General features: G+C 41.2%; 1 protein-coding gene across 3 annotated transcripts; it reads left to right on the plus strand.

Annotated features, from left to right (window-relative positions):
- Positions 1-644: 644 nt before the first annotated feature.
- On the plus strand, positions 645-22,824 carry LOC138945357 (thioredoxin reductase-like selenoprotein T1b). 3 transcript variants are annotated; one of them, XR_011448971.1, is made up of 6 exons: positions 645-813; positions 2,683-2,920; positions 3,531-3,618; positions 4,832-4,968; positions 16,247-20,265; positions 20,323-22,824. XR_011448971.1 is itself a non-coding variant. In XM_070316785.1 (5 exons), exons 1-4 carry the CDS (start codon positions 653-655, stop codon positions 4,927-4,929), a joined length of 585 nt encoding a protein of 194 aa, XP_070172886.1. In that variant the 5' UTR covers positions 645-652; the 3' UTR covers positions 4,930-4,968; positions 16,247-22,824. The 3 variants fall into 3 exon arrangements, 1 of the variants encoding a protein (XP_070172886.1); XR_011448972.1 differs by having other exon boundaries at positions 20,397-22,824; XM_070316785.1 differs by having other exon boundaries at positions 16,247-22,824.
- The last annotated feature ends 511 nt before the right edge of the window (positions 22,825-23,335 follow it).

The following is a 23,335-nucleotide window of genomic DNA, read 5'->3' on the forward strand; positions in this document are numbered from 1 at the left end:
GGTTGTTATGAACAAGCTCATTCACACAAATACTCTCTCTCTCTCTCTCTCTCTCTCTCTCTCTCTCTCTCTCTCTCTCTCTCTCTCTCTCTCTCTCTCTCTCTCTCTCTCTCTCTCTCTCTCTCTCATATACACACACACACACACACACACACTCTCTCTCTCTCACAGACACACAAACACATTTAACAATGCTGAGAAGCGTAAAAAAAACCACAACCTCTGTGTGATTTGTGTGTGTGTGTGGAGGGGGGGAGGGGGGTATATACATGCATGTGTGTCTGTATGTATGTGTGTGTGTGTGTGTGTGCTCTTCTTTTCGAGCGTCAGCACATCGCATGTTATGGCTGCAAAGTTTTTTTTATCCAAGCCCTTGAGCAGACGATGCAGGGGAGCGTACTTTAAGTTGCCATCAATTCTATGAAATAAACAAGAGCTACTTCCCCTATACAGCTAAACAAAATTCATATATTATTAAAAAACATAAACAATCACTGCTAAACTAAATAAATATTTACTACGAGACGTATGGGCACAACTAGGGCTGTGATATATCCGTGAATCTGAGATAAATTATAATTTAAATGAAATTCACATCGAAATTTCCAGAGGCAGAATACCGATCCTTGTTTTTAAACAATCAATAGACAACATGGCGGACCTTGGCCATATTTCGTTTTTGGCGTTATGCGTTGGCCTTTTGTTGTTTACATGGAAAGATCTAACAAATTCACAAGAGCAATCTGTTCCGAAGACCATCAAAGCGCCGAAGTTGGCTTCATTTGCGGCACCCACACTTAAATTTATGTACTGGTAAGTTCGGGAAAGTTCTGTGCTACTTTCCGTTGATAGGAGAGCAGTGGTCCATGGGTTGGACTTGGAGATCGACCACAGGCGAAGGTATCGTCCACTGGACTACTACTATCACAGAAAGACTACAAGGTTCGTCACTCACCTTCGAGTCTTCTGTGTTCTTGGAGTCGCTTCCTGGGGAAAAATATTGTTCAAGACGGTTTGCCTCTTCCTGCAGTCTGTGTAAGGTCAAATAAATACAGTTGAATGATTGTTTGAACTGTATAGTGTATGTACCTTTAATATTTAGCTTCCGTCCGCTGCAGGTTGTTATTAACCATCATTTGGATGAATCTTCGTTTGCGAGCCACCAGGTTCCACCTTGCGTCAAATCATGCATCCGCTGAGCGCTGGTATGCATATTCGGTGCCGGATGCATGATTTGACGCAAGGTGGAACCTGGCGGCTCGCAAACGAAGATTCGTCTAAATGATGGTTAATAACAACCTGCAGCGGACGGAAGCTAAATATTAAAGGTACATACAGTTCAAACAATCATTCAACTGTATTTATTTGACCTTACACAGACTGTAGGAAGAGGCAAACCGTCTTGAACAATATTTTTCCCCATGAAGCGACTCAAAGAACACAGAAGACTCGAAGGTGAGTGACAAACCTTGTAGTCTTTCTGTGATAGTAGTAGTCCAGTGGACGATACCTTCGCCTGTGGATAGACCTAGTCTGTTTAGTCACGGTTTACGTTTTTAAGTTTTAACACCTTTGCCGCTGTCGTTTTCTTTCAGCGTAAAACTACAATTACGTCCCATGGGAAAGAGAGTAGCTTACTCACTGTTCACTGTACAGAGCAGTGCAGTATTGAGTAAGGTGGAAGGAAATCAGCCCTGTTGACTGCTCTCTCTCTCTCTCTCTCGCTCTCTCTCTCGCTCTCTCTCTCTCTCTCTCTCTCTCTCTCTCTCTCTCTCTCTCTCTCTCTCTCTCTCTCTCTCTTCAGTCTCACAATAAGTCCTGGGCTAGAAAGCTGGACCAGCAGGAAAAGCCATAATGTCGGTGATTGAATCTTGCACTCTCAATCACATGTCATTGTGTGTGAGATGAAATGCCTGCCAACTTTCACCCGTCAAATATAGTTTTTCCTTAAAAGACACTTGGTGGTGTGCGCAGCGTCTAAAAGTAAAACTATGATGCAATCTGTACATGCATTTCACATAGCTGTGACTAGAGTGGAGAGTCCTTTTGTCAACAATCATTTACAATGTCAGTCAAATCCGGGCTAAATCAATCATCACCATGTACTAAATACTAAAATAGAGAATATTACATGACTTGCTGTGTTATACCAGATTTAAATGAGTTGCTTTTTCAAATATATATAGAGCGAAAGCGAGCTTTTCAATATTTGAAAAAACGAGTGTAAATTTGGTAAGACACAGCAAGTCATGTACTGATGTAGTATTCTGTTTATCCTACATACTGTACTTAGTTATATGGATTTTACTTAAAACGTCCCGCAGTTGAGGTGTCCAAATTGAAGAAGCTTCCTTTGGAACCTTGATCTCTTCATAAAAACTTGTGCAGTATTTTGTTGTTACTGTTAGATGATAAACATATAGAAAAACGAGAAACTTGAAAAAAAATTCTCTTGACATGACCTTGACAAGAGCCAAAATTGATATTTAAAGTTAACAGTTAGAGTTAAACACACACCTGGTAATGTGTGTTTTGTTGATATTGAAACGTAAACAGTTAAACACACACCTTGTTAATGTGAATGTATGGCTCTGCGTGTATTATAATTTGCATATATATTTTGTGCGCACGTTTTTGTTCTTGCTTGTTCAGTTGATAAAAGTCTCATTACCTGTGCTGCAGTTATTCCTGAGGGTACCGCAAAGTGTTTGAGCAATACGCGCATGCTCTGCGCGAGCGCTTTCCGGGGCTGATGATTGAGGGAGACAACTACCCTCCTCCCCCAGTAAAAGCCTTTGTTGCTCAAGCACTCAACATCGCCAAGCTGGTGCTCATCGGTCTGGTGGTCAGCGGCATGAACCCCTTCGCTTACCTCAACGTGGAGACTCCAAACATCTACACTTGGGCCACTGACAATAAAGTGAGTTGCTCTTCAGCGAATCAGGGATGAAACCACATGTCAGCCCTGAAAGTCCAAAAAATGGTGTACTAGCCTTTGGCTAGTGAATCTAAAAATGTACTCGCCAGAGAGCAAACTTTACCAGCCACACCATAAATTTGATTCAGCAACTTTACACGCATTTGGCGAGTAGATGAACATTTCTACTCGCCAGTTGCATGTCTCTACTCGCCATGGCGAGTTAAATTCTCACCAATTTCAGGGCTGTATGTTCAGTGCCAGTGTCCAGATTGGATTCTGGAAATTGCTCATGCTGTTTTCCAGACGTTCAGACATAAGCCTGTAATTTGTGTAAATTATTGTGAAAATTTATTTACTAAATTTAGTGACCCCATTTATAATTTGGTTATACTTATAGCCTATAATCCAAACCAGATGGACTTGCTAACGTTCCAAATCAAGAATAAAAAACAAGCAGGGTTTATTTTGGGACAAAACAAAACACTCACACAAAACTTTGACCTATTGTCCGTATTTAATATTTCTTATAAAAATGCATGTATTATAACATTATTTAAATGTAACACTTCCAGCTAATGTTTCATTGTTTGAACTTTAATTTCTGTTTCAGATGTATGCCTGTTTGATGCTTTTCTTCATCAGCAATGCCATAGAAGGACAGATGATTTCAACTGGAGCCTTTGAAATTTTGTACAATGGTAAGAGCTTGAAGTTGAAATGCATCATTCCCTTTGAAGGTTTGCAAAAGCATGATCCCTTTAGTGTCAAAGGCATACTATCTAAGGTGCCATGTGGGGAAGACTTCTGGCGTATTGGACCTTTAAAAGTTCAACGGTCATTTGCTGTGCACTGGCTTAGAATAAGATACCCCTACAATGATTTACTCGAAAATGTGCCAATTAATAAAATGAATTTTAAACATCAAGCAAGTCTCTTCATCAGCTCTCCAATGTCAGAAGTCCCGATTCCATTAATCATATTTTATTTCTTCTTCTTCATTCATGGGCTGAAACTCCCATGTTTACTCATGTTTTTGCACAAGTTGATTTGTATGTGTATGGCCATTTTTCACCCGACCATTCAGGCAGCATATGCTGATTTCCGGGGGGAAACCGCTGGATATTTTCGTGTTTCTATAACCCACCAAACTCTGACATGGATTACGATCTTTTCTGTGCGCACTTGGTCTTGTGCTTTTGTGTGCACACAAAGGGGGATAAGGCACTAGCAGGTGACTTTCTTGTGCACAACCTGGGAGATCGAATTAATCTCCACCCTTTACCAGGCGGCCACGTCTAGGATTTGAACCCATGACCTTCTGATTTGGAGGCCGATGTCTTATCCACTATGCCACTGCGCCCGTCATATTTGATTTCATCATAAGGGGTGCATGTGGATTCAAGAAGTCAAACCTGTGTGGTGGCATAATTACAACCCCAACCCGAGCTATGCAGCCCTTGTCGCGATTACAGACAGTTTTCTGTCCAATATTAATTGTCTTGGCTGTTTTGCTTTGCCAAAACACAAAAACAGTTTTACCTTATCATGCTCAGATTACAGTTTGTGACAATGAGATCCATGCCTTTGTTGGTTTTTCCGTGTTGTCAGGATTCGATCCTAATTCTTATTGTGGTAATATCTAGATTTTACTTGGAGTTTTTTGTTTCTTTGCCAACAGTGGCACACGTAGGCAATTTACCTATGAAATAGAGTACCACAGGTGAAGTGGATACGATGTGAACGCGGTAGAGTGTGCGTGCGTGTGGGTGTGAGTTCGTGTACGCAGTTCAATGAGCACTCTGTTTGGTTGTTGTGGTTGAATGTATTACATACTGAATGTACTCAAGCCAAGCAACATTCCTGTGTCCTGCACTTGGTTGTAATAACATCTTATGTCTTTGAATGTTGCAGACGTTCCCATTTGGTCCAAGTTGGAGTCAGGTCGCATCCCTTCCCCTCAAGAAATGTTCCAGATGATAGAAAATATGCAGATGGGCCGCGGCCGGTAATACTCGTCCCTCCCAGCAGTGTCACTACCCCCTCCCTCGGTGAGTGCACAGTGGGTTTGGGGTGGTCTTCTTATCGCTTACATCTTGAGTGTACCATCAGACCTGGGAACCCATACGTTTTGCCATATTTTGTACGTATGATTGTCTAGAATACAGACCTGCCTACTCTCCCGAAAAATTCGGGAGACTCCCGATTTATGTCTGTTACTTCCGACCTCCCGATTAGACTTTGAATTCTCCCGATTTCATCAATGAATCCTGTAAAAAAAAAAAAAAATGAAATTTGTTCCGTGTTGTACATGGTTTGGGCTTTTAGACGCCTGGGCTGAGTACAGCTTCCGGTGCCGCCAAGCGTTATTGCTTCGGCTGTTATGATTGGTTTACTCAGATACAACGACCAATCGCTAAGCTTGACTTGCGAAGCTCTGTTGACGCGGATTGTCGCGATGGCGGGTAAAGAAGCTGAGAAACGTCTGCATGAGACAGACGACGAATCGACAGCACCATTTGAGCATCAGCAGAAAGTGAAATCGAAGAAATACATGCAGAAGTGGAAAGACGAGTACTATAAGTTGGAAAACAAGAGGCGAAGCCTTCAAGGCTCACGTAAGAAATCGACAAACAGTAACACAAACTCAATCACTCCGTCACACATACACACACACACACAGTAAGCATTGGTGACACTGTGCAAGAAAGAGAGACACTAGATCTAGATCTGTCTGTCTGCATGTAGCCTACTTACAGACACGACTGCCAAATAGTCTCGGCCCGCTCAAAATAACAATGACCGAGACATTCCTTCGCGTGACGTCTAACCCTCTTACGCCATAATGTGACGTCTTCAAATGACGAAATGTTAAAGTTTCTACCACAGACATACACACGCACGCACGCACATACGCACATACGCACGCACGCACAGACAGACAAAGTTACGATCGCATAGGCTACACTTCGTGAGCCAAACATGGAGAAGTCTACGAAAGGCCCCCATTTTGCTCATTGCGGCGTCTGCTACCGGGATTTCTCGATATCCCACGGCGGTAGAACAATCTGACAAATACATGTATGCTTTTGCTCAGCAAATGCTGAAGTATTAGTAACTTTCCATGTGATTTCTTTTGCAGTTGATTGTTGATTTACTGTTTGAAGTGAAGTTGGTTTTTACTGTTCAAGCAATTTTGATTTTTATTGTTCATATATTGGTATTGAATTCCTTACGTTTGTTCTCACCTGCACCAATCAGTATTACTTTTTCTTCTCTGTGAAATATGGCCCTGTTGAGAGTAAATGTATTCATTTTGAATCCAAGAGCTGGCAAAATAAATCTAGTCATATATTTCTTGAATGACCTTGTTTTCATCTGTATGAATTGGGTTTTCCTGGAGTGAAAAGTCACTAAAATATGTTCACATATTTTATCTGCCTGTCCCATGCTGTCTTTTTCAAGCCATTGCTTAATACATACACTTGATGTAGATGTGATTACAACTGCCAGGCCAGTCATATGAGCTGTCTTCTCAAAGAAAACCAAGCTCTGTTATAGTTTTATTGTACTTTTCATAGCTTTTCAAAAAGGCATATCCCATTTATTTGGTGTTAGGAAAGGCCTCAAAATACACTTTATAAATCCTTAAAACCATTTTCGGTCGGGGGGCTTCGCCCCCCTGAACCCCCCACCAGGGCGTTGCCCCTGGACCCCACCGGGGCCTTGGCGGCCCCTGGACCCCGGCCAGCTTTGGAGGATCTCCCTAATTTACCTTTGGGGGGGTAGGCAGGTCTGAGAATACGATCAGTACGGTCAGTGGGAAAAAAATACGACGAGAAACATTCCTAGACTACTTTTCCTTACAAGCACATCCCGAAACCGATCCAGTGTTTTGAAACATTATGACAGTTATTGTCAGTAAACATTGAAAGAAGCATTTGTTTTAAATGTATTGGTTAACTTAATTAACAGTGCAACGGACGCGTGTGAAGCATGTTTGAATAAATCATGGATGTTCAAATGCTGTGTGGAGTACGCTAATTTTTCTGAAAATACACCAAGTTTGTTTAAAAATACTCCAAGTGCAAAACAGGGGTTGCCAGGTCTGTACAAACTAAAATAAGCAGGGCTAGCACCTTTCCAGTTAGTTGCCGGAAATCCAGTTCTTGAAATGTTCTCCAGCGGGAAAGTCTGGGTTGAAAATAATATGATATACCGTACTTTCCGGGTCATAAGGCGCGACTTTTTTCCTCGAGTTTGACCCCTGCGTCTTGTATAACGAAGCGCCTAATCCGTGTATGAAATACGAAAAAAATCAAAGAGACCGCCTGAGTACCAGTCAAACAACTTGTGATAATGCATGTTTCAGCTACTAGGTACTACCCTGGCCAAGTTTCCTCTCAAGACATCAAAGAGACCGCCCCATAGGTTAAACTCGGTCACTGATAGGGAGGCCCACTGACAGTAAGCGTGAACAGACCACAGAAGGCCATTTTTAGAGTGCTGTAAACAGCTTCAAAATTAAGCAATGTTTTTATAGTTCAGGTTTGAAATGTAAAAGTACTTATAGAATTGCTGTGCAAAGTTTGAAGCCTGTTAGAATTATACATTTGGAGGTATTGGACTGTAAAGTCAGGCAAATATGCGATTTTTTCACAATTGGGAAGTTATGTACAGGGCGACAAATTAAAAAAAGCAAAAAGAAATGACCTTTTCGGTTTTATTTTATAAAACAGATTGCAGCAACCACAAATGTATCACAGTTGAACCAATAAATGCAATAAAAAGGGTTTTATAGCCGATTGCAATTTTAGGCTATATTGACGTCATCACACGAAATTTAAGAAACGCGAACAAGCAAATCTTCAGTGGTTTTACAGGTAAAGATGTCATACGATATATCAAATTGAAGATCTCTTTGTGTACAATCTAGCTGTCATACTTTTGATGCTGTATAATCAAAACTTTACAACTTAAGCTTGAAAATCAATATTTTCAAAAATAATAAATTTAAAATAAAAACTATATCGCAATGTCCATCTTTATAAACATTTGTAACCTCACATTTTAGCATATTTCCACACATTGAATGATAATAATGTTACTTCCAAACAAGAAAACACTAACTACAGCACAAGTTTGCAGTTATGCGTTATATTTTAATCTGCCTGACTGAAAATGTGTGCGTTTCTTCCTTAACCTGTATATCCGCGATTATATAGCAAATTATGTGTATGTAAGTGTGTATATATCCATGTATACAGGTGTGTATGTATGTATGTATGTATGTATGTATGTATGCATCCTTATGTTTTTATGTGAATCTCTCTCTCTCTCTCTCTCTCTCTCTCTCTCTCTCTCTCTCTCTCTCTCTCTCTCTCTCACACACACACACACACACACACACACACACACACACACATTCACCAACACACACACAATATCTGTTATCCTTGTTGTGGTGCAATTAAGGTCAGGTATACAGCATGACAAAATCCCCTGCAATGCAATAATGACACAAACAACAGATTTTCCAAAAAAACTGTCATAGCAACACAGAAATTGTCTAATCAATGAAATGTAACAAATACAATTGCATAACAGAACAAAGAAACATTTGAATATAACATCAGGTATTTAGCGCCAAAAAGAAACCTAAGTCAGATCATTAGTTATGAGAACCAATTAAGAACATCAAACAACTCAGCGCCATAAAAGTCATTTCAAGTCATCAGTCACACTTTAAATGTCAAAAATCGTCGGGAAATTAATTCAGCATTATAATAATACCATCAATAAACACACAAGCATGAAGATGAAACAGAACAGACGGAAATTGTAGCACCGAAATGAATTCTGCAAACACATCGCGATCAAAGAAGAACACCAGGTGACTTTGTGTATTAAAGCCATCGTTAAACAGACATTACACATTCAATGAGATGTACCTACAGATCAGGTAATTCCGTGCTACAAAACCCAGTGCAGATCATAGTCTAAAAGACATCGAGATATTACTAAATTATACAGTACTTCAGCGCCATATAATAATGTAAGATCATCAGTCACACAAAACCGAGATGTAACAAAAAAAAATCGGGTAATTCGATCGATCAGCACCATATGAAAACATTGCAGATCATTAGCCACACAAACAAAGAGATGTAACAAAAACATCAGGTAATTCGATCGATCGGCACCATATAAAAACAGTTACACAAGTTCTCACTGAAAGTGAAGAACGAAGCGGTTCCGCAGGTTGAAATGACACCTTTTTTTTGGAGTAACCCAAGACACACGCTTGGCTTGGAAGCCATATATTGCAGCCACAGAAGCAACAGGTGTGTGTGTGTGTGTGTGTGTGTGTGTGTGTGTGTGTGTGTGTATGTGTGTGTATATGTGTGTGTCTGTTCGTCTGTGTGTCTGTCTGTGTGATTCTGATTAAAAGTGAATGTGCATGTCTATGGGTGTTTTTGTGTAAGTATGTATGTATGTATGTATATATATATACAGTCGACTCCGGTTAATCGGCCACTTTTGGGACTGACTGAATTATGGCCGATTATCCGAAGTGGCCGATTATCCGAACATCGCATCGGGAAGTTCCTCAGAACAAAAATATTGGATGTTGGAAGTTACTTATGGTAGCGGAAAGCGGAAGTTTCGTGCATTGGCATACGTGCTCTACATGTCTCCAAAAAATGTGTCCAGTGTCGTCTGCTTCTGTTTGGCACTGGCACGTTTCCTCACTGCAGCACAGACAACGTCCAGGCAATGCAGTTCTTCTTCCCCGAAGGCATTTTCCAGGGCATATTGAACCAATCAACCAATGCCTCGTCCACTTCATCGTCTTTTCCTCCTCTTTTCCTTTTCTTTGAGACAGACAAGCGTCCACCTACAGCTTCACTCCTGAGATGATCCTCGTCGTTAATCCATCGACAAAGGGTTTTTCTTGGGACCCCTAACTGATTTGCAAGCTGCAATTTTGATGTGTTAGGCGGATATCCTTTCACTTTGTCCAAGAATTCAAGTTTTTCCAAGACGCTGTAATCTTTCCTTTTCGTCGCCATGGTTTGTGCAAAGAGGCTTTCGGCACAAGCAAGTCAGTGTTTGACTGTCAGTTGTTTCGATCACAGTGTGTAAACTCAGTAAACTCACTGGCAGACCATTGTGCTGTCATGTGAGTAATGATCATGGAACCACTCACAAAAACGTGAAAGTGTGAGGTGGCCGTTTAGCCGATGTGCAAAGTTTTCGTGGTGGCCGATTAACCGAACATTTTAACACATAATATGAAGAAAAGATTCGGTCCCAGGGAAAATAGGCCGATTATCCGGATGGCCGATTAACCGGAATTGACTGTATGTGTGTGTGTGTGTGTGTGTCCGTGTGTGTGTGCGTGTGTCCGTGTGTGTTTGTGTCTGAAATTCAGGATCCAACTGTGTCCATGTGCATGTGTGTCTGTGTTTATGTGTGTGTGTTTGTGTTCGTGTGTGCGTGAGTATGTATGCATGTGTGTGTGACTTGGAATAATAGGCCGTGAAAAGTAGGATATGCGCCGAAATGGCTGCAATCTGCTGGTCGATGTGAATGCGTGATGTATTGTGTAAAAAAAATTCCATCTCACACGGCATAAATAGATCCCTGCGCCTTGAGTCCGAGTCTGGAGATACGCGCGCGATATAAGACTTCATATAATAATAATAATAATGTGTCTGTCTGTCTTTGTGATTCTGGATCAACATTTATTAGTGTGTGTGTGTGTGTGTTTTGTGAGAGAACGTTTTACCGAGAATTTACTTTGCAAAGTGAGTATCTACAGCTAGGTTACTTCGAAAAGGGCTTCTGCGTGCTGATCAGTCCCGTGAAGCAATTCATGTTGCAGTGACTCTGAGGTAGCTACGTGTTTTGTCCACGTGTTTTTAACCAAAATGTCATTGTCCACCAACAAACCTTCTCCTTGGGTCTGTTAATGTTGTTGGGTCACGGGGTCCTGCGTGTCGTCAATAGCCTGTTTCTCATAATAATACTTGTGGCGAAGGTGAGTCATATAAGCATTTGCGGTTCTTGTTAGATCTGTTCACTATAATGGATCTACTCAAGGCCGCGTCGCAGAGACAAAAATCATTTCCACAGCCGGAAGGCTCGGTTATTCTTTTTAAAGATGTTGCTAGTTCGTTGATCTAACTTTGGTGGGGAGTTGAAAAACCTAAAATTGTAACGTATTTGCAAGTGACATTTTCACGGCATGCCTTGATTTAGCCTTCGGCGGTGAAACAGTTAAAAAGCATTTTAATTCAATCGCAAGGCAAAGTCAAACACATTTACATCAGTATGAGAACAGACTTCCGGATAGATCTGTTGCAGAGATCTTTCACTACACAATATATTTTTCTGTTTTAAATAAGTTTTCTTTGCGAGCTCGTGGAAAATAAGCGATAATTTCGAATTTCGGCTTGTCGCGACGTCAAGTTTTTCACTGTGCATACTCTGATACTGAACACTGCGTAACAAACTGATTCAGCTTTTGCATGACTGCGAGAGTTGATCAGCTTTTGGTTTTTCACTTCAATCGCTTGTCAAGGTCAAGCCAAAGCACATACTGATTAGAAAAATGTTACTGAACTTTACTGGTAGATGTATCTCTTGAGATCAATGAGAAGAAAGATCGAGCGACTTCCTAAAACGCCTGTGTTTAAAAGAAAACACTGTGTTCAGAATTAACCCTTTCAACAACGTAATGATATTTGTGTAAGTTGCTCTTTTAAACATATAATAACAGAAAGTTGATTGTATCGCACGCAAAATTACACGAATCTGGTTAGAATATCTTTCCTTTGCGAGTCTTTGGAACTGGGGCGATAATTTCGAGTGTTTCAGCTTGCCGCGGCGTCATGCAAATAGCTGTATCACTCTGTAAATGACTAGATTCAGCCTTCGGCGGCGCAACCGTTGGATAATCGCTTCACTTCAATCGATCGGCCCGGTCAAAGTATAGCCCGTATTGATGAGAAAAGATGTTCTTCTTGTAGATTAGCCTTTTAAGATTACTGAGAGAAATGGGCGATTTCCAAAAACGCCTGTGTCAAAACAAAAACACTGTGTTCAGAATCAACTATATTCACAACATGTTAATAGTAATTATGAGTCGCTCAGCGGAATACATAATTACAAAGGATTGATCTGATGGTATGCAAAATGTCAGTAAACTGCATCTAATACTTTTTCCTTGCGAGATCTCAGAACATACGCGATTCGGCCTTGGACGGCGCAAAAGTTGAAATATTGCTTCACTTCAATCGGTTGGCCCGGTTAAAGTAATGCACACATTGATTAGATAAGACATTGTCCTGGTAGATTGGCCTTTTAACATTATTGACAGGAATGGGCGATTTCCAGAAACATCTGTGTAAAAAGTAAAACACTGTGTTCAGAACCCACCCTTTTTCAAGACGTTAATAAAATGTTGATAAGTCGCTCTTTCACATACATCATAACAAAGGGTTGATCTTATGCCACACTAAATTTCAGTATTGTACTTTAAATAGTTTTTCTTCGCGCGCTCTTGGAACTTGGGTGACGATTTCGAGTGTTTCGCTTGCCGCGACGTCAAATAGCTTTTTCCCTGTACACCGCGTTTGCGGCTAAGTCCGAAGAGGGAGATAGCATTTTGGGGCAAGTTCGGGACTTGTTTTACTCATGAACCAAAAACAGCACGTTCACATACCAACAATCATTCAAAATAACAACAACTGGAGAAACCCTTGCAAGTTGTTTGACGTTTTCAAAATATTTATTTAGCCTTTTAAATCTTCATAGAAAAGTAAAAAAAATCACGGCTGTGGCCGCCATTTTGGATTTTCACTGTGGGCCTCCCTATCACTGACCCCGGATTACAATTTTGTTTAAAAAGAGGGGGGTGCGTCTTATGCGCTGTAGCGCCTTGTAACCCGGAAAGTACGGTATATCATTTATGCTGATCCAACTTTTCCTTTTACTCAAACCAACCGGAAAAACTCTCAAGTAAACAGAAGGGTCAAAAAGAGCGTTTTTTGCTGCCATTTAACTGGCTAAAGTGTTCGTTATTCCAGGTAAAATGTCAGATTTAGCTGAAATCCATCATGCTCTAGAGAACCAAAAAGGCTTGTGCACCCTGGCCGTCAAGTTTGTCAAAATCCACTTGGTGTTAATAGCCCTGCATTAGACTAGACAGGCATGGCCAAATTGTCCACCCGATCGCCAGGGACGAGTAACAAATCCACCAGGCTAGCAGAAACCGCTTGCAACTCGCTCGGTTGGCCAATGAAAATTCTGGTCAAATGAAACTTTTGGTTGTGATATCGAATTTTGAAGCCATAAAAACACTGCAGATCAACTGTGGTATGTACTGGGCCAGCACTATTTATGCCGGGCAAGTCACTTTTTTGAAGTTAATCGCCAGGCTGGCGAGTTAAACTTGTTAGATTTGGCCATCCCGGCTAGATGTTAATTGTTCTAAATTATGTATTCTCAATAATCTGTTAAAAAAAATGTTGAGGCTCTTTGGGCTGAGAGTTCCTGGAGTTATGTCCCTTTATCTTTTGGGGATTTCTTTATGAAGTGTACCTGATGAAGAGGGAACGTTTATCGCCCAATGAAAAGTGCGCCCAATGAAAAGTGCTGCTTTAAACTTAAAGCCTGGTGCACTTCGTGGATGTGCCAAGAGCCTGTGTGAGCGTGTGTGTGTTGGTATTTAAGGCTTCTGTGCAGTCAGGGTTGAGGGGTGATACAACTAGTTTGCCAAAGCGTATTAGTGTTCTTTTCTTCTTTTTAGTATGACACACATTCCAACTTTTACACCAGTTGATGCATTTTTTTCTGAGAATTGTAAAAACAAAAAACCTATAAATATCACGCCGTAGACGGTGGCACGCCTAGTTTTTTCCACCGCACGAACAACACCCAATTCGTTCCCCCGCAAGACGAACAACATGGTAGGTGTCTCCAAATCAATGCCTTAAAATAGTAGATAACCAGACTTTCTAGTATTGAAGTTTATATCATACTGTTCTGTACTTTATTTTGCATTGGATCAGCTAGTTGTCTTACCATTTACACTCTCGTGTACTACATAAGAGAAGAAATGTCATCAAGACAAGTCAGAAATACTGTCTCCCACGTTAAAAATGTTGAAATAACACAAAGCACGGTCAACAGAAGGGCTTAAATCTTTTTGCTGTTCAAAGTCAAACTACTTGTGGATACTGCTCTTCATTTTTAAGTTTAAGCTTACCTTAGTTTAGACTCACGATCGGTTCAAAGATCAACAGTGAAATTTGACGGGGTAAGATCCCCCGCAGCTTGGTCGATTTGCCTACTACGCCCCACCGCAACACTAGGGTAAGATCCCCCGCCGTTATGTTTATCAGAAAAAATGACATACAGCTATAATTTTTGTGTAAATCCACTAATTATGGATGTGATTGGACTCTGACATCTTCAGATGTACTCCAACATTTGGCACGAGCAATAAGTCACCGATTAACCATTGTTTTAGTGTGTGTGCGTGTGCGTGTGCGTGTGCGTGTGTGTGTGTGTGTGCGCGCGTGCGTGCGTGTTTGTGTGAGTGTGTGCGTGCGTGCATGTGTGTGTGTGTGTGTGTGTGTGTGTGAAAGAATTGCACATAAATATGTCCACTTTACACAGGAAGCTGTGAGGTTGTTAATTTTTGCTTTGAGTCCAGATATATACTCTGACAGGCATGCAAGACTTCATATGATGAGGAGAATCGCTTGTACTTGAAGGATTGTGCTTTTTAACAAAGCAGAATTATAAAACAAAAACAAAAAGCACTCAAGTCTCTGTCTCTTTTTTCTTTTTTTGTGGTCGAAAACAAAACAAACCTGATTAACTGCGTGTCATATAAAACTGTCGAGCACACTTATTCTTGAATGTTATGGAAATTAAAAGAAGTTGTTCCTCTGCAAGTGTGTGAATGTAGGCATTATAGTAGCCTATATGTGTTATATGCAGTTTCCATCTTGTTGAGCCCGACGCCTATGCCTGGCAAGACCAGAGCGATGCTTATACCGCTTCATGCACGCATTGCATAAATAAGCGTAGCCAGTAGAGTGGGTGATTTGGTGGTCACGAAGATACTTTCTTCTCATGAACGACTTTTGACAGGTTTGGCACTAAAACCCCGGCTTTTCACCCAGACATATATGCTTGTCCAATCTGCGTTTGTGTGCGTACGATTTTTTGCAAACACCACACTGGAAAGGTTTGGTGCCTGCATGCTTGTTCATATGAGACTGGTAATCTACCTGTCGACCAAACCTCTTGTCACAAACTATGCATACAAAACGAGATTCGTTGCCATGTTTCTCACGTTTGTGATTGTCCAATGTTCGCTTGTGTTTGTATGCTGATCCGCATTCGTCACACAAATGGAGGAGACCAACCTTCTTCGGTGTAGAAGTCTGTAATGGGACTGTCTCACCTATAGTCACCTCACTACTGATGTCTAGGTAGCTGTCGATTACTTCCCCAGACACCTCCCCGGCAGATAGCGTGTGGTCGCTGTTCTCCATCTGTCAAATAAAAACGCTTCAAACGGGTCAGTTTTGCTGTGCATGATGTGCTTTTTCAGCGCGCATGTGCGGGGGGGCGTAGTAGGCACTCCGGCAAAAATGCGGGGGACCTTATCTGGTGTCTGCGGGGGACCTTACCCACTGAGAATCGAGTACCACAAAATAACGCTAGATTAGAGCAGCTTATCCACGATGCTGGTGCCCAAAAACGCGCATACAAGGCTACAAGGTATAGAAGATTAAACTGTGAGTGTTAAAATAGTGCTTTAAATGGTAGTTCTAGGTTAATTTGTACGAAATTGAGACCTCTCTGTATAATTTTCACGGACTTCGGCAGAAAATCGAACGCCACTGTTCACGAGTACACAACAAGACATAAGTTACATATTATACATATAGCCTAGGCAATTCTGCTTCAGAATATCTATACTTGATAATGTGATTTGCCACAACGTACCTTCACAGGGCAATTCCTTTGCGAGATAACAATTTTGCTTCCGCGTGCGGGGGAACGAATTGGGTGTTGTTCCTGCGGTGGAAAAAACTAGGCGTGCCACCGTCTACGGCGTGAATATGCACAGATTTGCCTCAGATTTCATCATTTTGACTATAAATTTTTTTTTTTTAAATTGGGAGCCCCCACCTAGAACTTTTCAACATGTTTGATTTTCTTCAGTGAGAATACTGCACAAACCTAAGCATCATCAAAGCTTTCTGTTTTGCCTTGTTAATTTTTCTTGTATGTTTTTTTCAGCACTGTGCCGCATCCATGACTACCCGTTCCTCTTCTCCCTCTGTGAAAGACGTTTATGACGGCATTCACACAAAGCGGTTCTCCGCCGGTGATTGCCTGATCGTCACCAAACTTGGTCTCGTCCTTGCGACAGGGGGGTCAGGGGAAATAAGCGTTGTCGTGGTTGCCTCCCATTGTTAGGGGGGGCTTGTCAGATGCCTCTGCCTGTGTTCTTGCAGTCATTATTTTTCGTTGTATATTTTTGATTTGTTTTTTTGCTGGTATCTGTCTATCTGTAGCTCTCTGACACTATATTTTGCTCTCTGTCTCTCTCTTTTTCTCTCTCTCTCTCTCTCTTGTTCCTTTGAAGTACCTATGTCTTTCTCTCTCTCCAGTTGCTTCCAAGTACCTCTCTCTCTGTCTCTCTCTCTCTCGCTCTTTCCTGTTGTTTTGAAGTACCTCTCTCTCTCTCTCTCTCTCTCTCTCTCTCTCTCTCTCTCTCTCTCTCTCTCTCTCTCTCTCTCTCTCTCTCTCTCTCTTTTGTATTTCTCTCTCTTTTCTCAGTATAAGATTGGGTGTCTTTCTGCAGTATTTGTTTGTTAAGCTTTGCTGCAACATCTGCACGTAAGAATTTGTTTTTTGAAATTGAAAAACACAATCTGACATAACAACTCATACAGCTGACGCAACAGTACATTGTGTACAATTTTTTTTTTTTTTTTTAGCCTGCAGGAATGTTTGTTAGTCCTCTGGTTTATGATGTTATATGTGAACACCTTCATATTGTGGGTACCTGTACCAGTACAATTTGTGAATTCATGCATGTTACTATGCAGGGTTGTGACATTTTTTTTATTTGATTTTCTTGCTACATTTTTGGGTACCAGACATTTTGAAAGAAGTGCACCGGGTCTGTTGCTTCAGAAGAAAGAGATACCTAACTCTCTCTCTCTCTCTCTCTCTCTCTCTCTCTCTCTCTCTCTCTCTCTCTCTCTCTCTCTCTCTCTCTCTCTCTCTCTCTCTCTCTCTTTCTCTCTCTCTCCTCATAAGTATTAAATTACTTTGATCCAGCGATCAGATTTTGTCATTATTTGTGCTTATTTTGATAAAGTCTGCATTTGGGTGAAATCCAGAAAACATTGAATCAAGTCTACCTTATGTCCTCGAAGGTCCTGCAAAGACAGTCTTTTACCGCTTGCTCCTACTTTGGTAAGACGTTCATTCATTCGGAAATATTGGCTCAAACTGAAGAGAGGAAAATGGAGACTGGAAACATGTTTGCGTTATAATGAAATGACTTTTTACTCTTATTCATTTATTTATTCATTTCATTCCAGATGATTGTAATTACCTTGACATTCAAGATTCATTTCTGCAATAATTGTTTTTGTTGTGTGTATATGTGAAAAGTCTTACACTTAAAGACTGTGTCGATGTTACATTAGTGTTGTGGGGTTCCCAAGTTGCATGGTCCGGTGCGTGAACTTCATTTAATGTGCGGGAGTGTTACGTTTGGCAGTGGAGCGATGGTATTGTTCCGTTGCTGTAGCCAGGAGTGGAATTTGACTGCAGTACGGGAAGGGTTGAATGCCGTATGATATTGATTTGTGATTCCTGTCACTTTTAGCAGAGAGTGCTGATTTTCCTGAGTTTCTTTTTTCTTAAATGGTTTGAAGCGTAAATTAGTGAATTCATGAACAATTCTGGTACCTGTGATGATAGGATCCTTCAATCGACTGGCGCTTTGGTACAAGCTCCTGTGCTTGACACCAGCCAAAGTATATCCTATCGTTTCAGGTGTGTTCTTTCATAAAAGTTATACTTTGACCTAAATCGAGAAAACAAATGGCCTGCTGGTGAGACAAACGCTCGTAAAAACAGAAATCTTTACTGACCAAGACAAGAACAGAAGAATTAAGATGGTCCATTTTCACCTGTGGAGTCTTCTTCCTTCAGTCAAGATAAAACTAAAAGACAAAGGAGCGACAGAGGGTGCCCTTTCATGGGAGGTGTCCTGTTATTTGAGGGGCACAGTCCTTCCCGTGTAAACAATTCAACTCACCATCTCAGATCTGCCCAGGCTGTTACATGAGATAAGACGATCCCTCCAATTGGTCACATACAGAAAATCAACAGTCTTAGCGCTCTCTGTGCAGAGTTAGAGGTTTGTGACGAATGAATTTCTTAACAGATACTTTTGGCTTTTTGACTCACATGCGAAGCAAAAGTGAGTCTATGTACTCACCCGAGTCGTCCGTCCGTCCGTCCGTCCGTCCGTCCGTCCGTCCGGAAAACTTTAACGTTGGATATTTCTTGGACACTATTCAGTCTATCAGTACCAAATTTGGCAAGATGGTGTATGATGACAAGGCCCCAAAAAACATACATAGCATCTTGACCTTGCTTCAAGGTCAAGGTCGCAGGGGCCATACATGTTGTCTAAAAAACAGCTATTTTTCACATTTTTCCCATTTTCTCTGAAGTTTTTGAGATTGAATACCTCACCTACATATGATATATAGGGCAAAGTAAGGCCCATCTTTTAATACCAGTTTGGTTTACCTTGCTTCAAGGTCAAGGTCACAGGAGCTCTTCAAAGTTGGATTGTATACATATTTTGAAGTGACCTTGACCCTGAACTATGGAAGATAACTGTTTCAAACTTAAAAATTATGTGGGGCACATGTTATGCTTTCATCATGAGACACATTTGGTCACATATGATCAAGGTCAAGGTCACTTTGACCCTTATGAAATGTGACCAAAATAAGGTAGTGAACCACTAAAAGTGACCATATCTCATGGTAGAAAGAGCCAATAAGCACCATTGTACTTCCTATGTCTTGAATTAACAGCTTTGTGTTGCATGACCTTGGATGACCTTGACCGTGGGTCAAGGTCACATGTATTTTGGTAGGAAAAATGTGTAAAGCAGTTCTTAGTGTATGATGTCATTGCTAGGTTTAGTTACCCTAAAGGTCGAGGTCAAGCATGTGAGTCGTATGGGCTTTGCCCTTCTTGTTATAAAATAGATTCATCTACAAATTCTCACTCGACACAGGATTCAGTGAGGAGTTTGATTTTTAGTATGTGTTAATGTGGAGTGATATTCTTATCCCTTGTAAAAAGCCTCTGAGATGGTGGTCTGAACTGTTTTCACAGGTTGGATTGTACCTTTGTTCAGAAAGACGGTGCAGTGCCTCTTTGTAAGAGTTGTAGAACTCGCAGAGAAAAGGATTAGCTGAACTCGCAGAGAAGAGGATTAGCTGAACTCGCAGAGAAGAGGATTAGCTGAACTCGCAGAGAAGAGGATTAGCTGAACTTGCAGAGAAGAGGATTAGCTGAACTCGCAGAGAAGAGGATTAGCTGTTGAAACGGATTATCTGCAGCATCTTCCAGGTGTCTTGTGCTTCTCTTGATTAACCAGAAACCCAGTGCATTATCTTTCATTCTTTATCTTCGATGTTTTCATATACAGGGGAACCCCCCTTTTAAAGGTCCTTGTCTACATTTTTATACCGAAATCGCCATTTCTATTATCTACAAATATCAACAATACACCCCCTTTCGATCAGGAAAGACGAAGCCAGTGTAGCTGTTTGAAAATTCATTGTAGTATTCCAGCGTAGTACTCATAGTAGGATATCCTTATTTGGAAAATGCCAAGCGCAAAACTCCTCTCAAATCCCGTGCATTTCGTGCGTTTAAAAAAAAGCGTGGACAGCGCTCCAGTGTCAAACTGTTGCTGCACTTGTTTGGGCGTGGCTATAAGCATAGTGACATGAATTTGATTGGTCAGTATTTTTAGGCAAAGCACATGTTCTCAGCAAACAGAAAACAAAATATTGGAAGCGTGAGTCACGCTACCCAAAAATAAAATCCTTTTTTACATTTTTTTTTGTCTATAACTTTTTTCCCCATGGTTCATTCATCATCTGACATAACTTTTTAGCGAAATCTAACCATAAGATTATTGAAAAAAGCAAAAATGTAGACGACCACCTTTAACTTAAGACCTCCAAAAAGTCTGAGAAAATCAGGTCTTAAAATGGGGGTAAATTTACAGAGGTTGTGAACAGAAAGTCTGAAAAATCAAGGACTTAAAAAGGAGGGAGTCTTAAAATGGGGGTAAATTTACAGAGGTTGTGAACAGAAAGTCTGAAAAATCAAGGACTTAAAAAGGAGGGAGTCTTAAAATGGGGGTAAGTTTACAGAGGTTGTGAACAGAAAGTCTGAAAAATCAAGGACTTAAAAAGGAGGGAGTCTTAAAATGGGGGTTCCACTGTACCTTTTGTTTTGGAATATTTGTAAGAAACCAAAGCAGTCACAAGTGTGCGAATGTGTTTTGATACTTTCGGCCGTTTTTGTACGCTGTGGTGAGTGTGTTGTGTTGGGTGTGCGATGACGCTAGTCTTTCACAGTTCACAAGGGATTTCAATCGCTGAACATGAACACTTCTTTCTGTTTTGAAGGATTGGAAAGGTGGCACCTCGTCTTGTTTAGTTCCCTGATTGTGGCCTGTTCTCCTATTTAACACGCACGTTTGTCTGTCATATGATTCAGCGTTTGTGCAAGTGAAGTATTTTGTTGTTGTTGTTTTCCATTATCTCTGTTTTTCTACCTTTTGTAATGGTTTACATCCAGATATGTCTATTAGTTTTGATCCGACAAATCAGCGAAGATGCGTACCGGTAGAACGATACCACATACATTTAGATGTCTTGGTAAGTTTTCAAGGATCACGGGAACGTTCTGTATTTGTTCCTCAGTTCTGGTTGCCAAGCAACAACAAAAAGTGATACTTTACAGAGCTCCCCACTGACGCTCCATTAAGAGGGTCCTGGGACCCCTGACTTTATTGACTAGGGGTCACCATGTCCTTCAACCCCCTCAGAGGAACTTTGGAGGGTCCGAGGACCAGGGCTGAGGTGTCCGTGATAGTTGCCACCCCAACTGGAGCCAGCCGCACGGATGGATTGGTTGAAACATAGACCAAATAGCCTGGACCGCCAACTCGTCACGTGACCCTTCGAGGTTACGACTCTCGACTTTCAGGGGCGCGTGACGTCCGGTTTGAAAGGCCAGCGATTCGAAGACAGTGAAAAGAAAGCACGCTCCAGTTATTTGTGACAATGGGAGGTGACAATGAACTGGATTTTCCAAAACTCCAAACTAAACTTAACAAAACTCATCAAAAAACATGTTCCATATGCACTTTTGCTGAGTTTATTTTAGCATTTTCAGAACTTACCTCGGCAACTTCGTCCATGTTTACAATCGACACCGGATATGACATCCCCCTGATTTCTGAAAGGCCATGTAAGCGTAGGTTCCTAAATGCGAGAGGCGCTACCTCGTAATAGAGAGAAAGAGCGGAGAGAGAGCTAGTTGGCGGTCCAGGATAAATGGTCTATGGTTGAAACTAAGGTGTCTGCGTGTGAGTTCAACCGATCCGGCTCCACGGCTGGCTCCCGTTGGGGTGGTAACTTTCTTGCGCATCTCAGCCCAGGAGGTTTATATTGTTCCATTCGTGGAGCGCTTACGTCGATGAAATGCCCACTTTTGGAAGTTCTCTGAGCTTCTTGTAAGTACAGGACCCCGGGGCGCAGTGTTTGGGGAGCCCTGCTTTATCTCCTGAAAATACAAACAATTACTAACTACATGTTACCATGTACAGTTGAACCTGCACTTGCAACCAACTTTTGAAAGCCACCACCTACCCCCTGCGGGTTAGGGGGAAGAATTTACCCGATGGTCCCCAGCATGTCGTAAGAGGCGACTAACGGATTCTGTTTCTCTTTTTACCCTTGTTAAGTGTTTCTTGTATAGAATATAGTCAATTTTTGTAAAGATTTTAGTCAAGCAGTATGTAAGAAACGTTAAGTCCTTTGTACTGGAAACTTGCATTCTCCCAGTAAGGTAATACATTGTACTACGTTGCAAGCCCCTGGAGCAAATTTTTGATTAGTGCTTTTGTGAACAAGAAACAATTGACAAGTGGCTCTATCCCACCTTTCCCCGTCGCGATATAACCTTCGTGGTTGAAAACGACGTTAAACACCAAATAAAGAAAGAAACCTGCCCAGGTGACCACTCTAAAGGACCCCTGAAGAGGGTGGTTTCTAAAATGATTCACTTTTCCATAGCGACTACCTGTCTATGATGACAGCCTAGCTTTGCTCTGTCCCTTGGGTGGTTGTTATAGACAGTTTGACTGTATTATGAGACCGTCGATCTAAGGCCTCGATGTCTTTTCCCCCTCTAAACTAGGTATTTTTTTTAAACATGAATGCCTTTTTAGCTCTTTTTCAAACCATATTTTCTGAATATCCGTTATTCATCAGCGTATGACATGTCGTATTAATTTAGTAATACTGGAGTTGCTCATATGTATCCATGTTCAGGTGCTTTGGTTATTAGTTTCGTACAGAACAAGTTCGCCATTTGATGAGTTTCACCTGTGTAAGTAGTCGTGCTGTAAGTGACCAGTGTAAACTTTTTGAGTGTGAATGCTTCTGTTACTTATGCAGAGTTGTTGATTTGTTGTGATTGTGTACATGTACTACTATGGAATAAATGTCATCTTTCAGGAAGCAGAATGGTTTTCAGTTCTCTGTGTGAGAGACAGACAGACAGAGAGAGAGAGAGACATACTCGCACCACTGGGTGTTCAAAACAAAGTGAGAGTGTGTGTCTGTTGAGCTGTCTGTGTCTACAAAATGTACCTGTGCGTGTCGTGTTTTCGTGTGTTTCAGTTTGTGTGTGTGTGTGTTATTTCCATTATTTCCTCTTGTTGTGTATGAATATATGATACACATTTATTGAACTGTTTTTACATTTAGTCAAGTTTTGACCAAATGTTTTAACGTAGAGGGGGAATCGAGACGAGGGTCGTGGTGTATGTGTGTGTGTGTGTGTGTGTCTGTCTGTCTGTGTGCGTGTGTGTGTGTAGAGCGATTCAGACCAAACTACTGGACCGATCTTTATGAAATTTTACATGAGAGTTCCTTGGAATGATATCCCCAGATGTTTTTTTTGTTTTTTTTCGATAAATACCTTTTATGACGTCATATCCGGCTTTTTGTAAAAGTTGAGGCGGCACTGTCACAC

Source organism: Littorina saxatilis, linkage group LG13 (genome assembly GCF_037325665.1).
Source record: "Littorina saxatilis isolate snail1 linkage group LG13, US_GU_Lsax_2.0, whole genome shotgun sequence".
Classification (NCBI taxonomy): Eukaryota; Metazoa; Mollusca; class Gastropoda; order Littorinimorpha; family Littorinidae; genus Littorina; species Littorina saxatilis.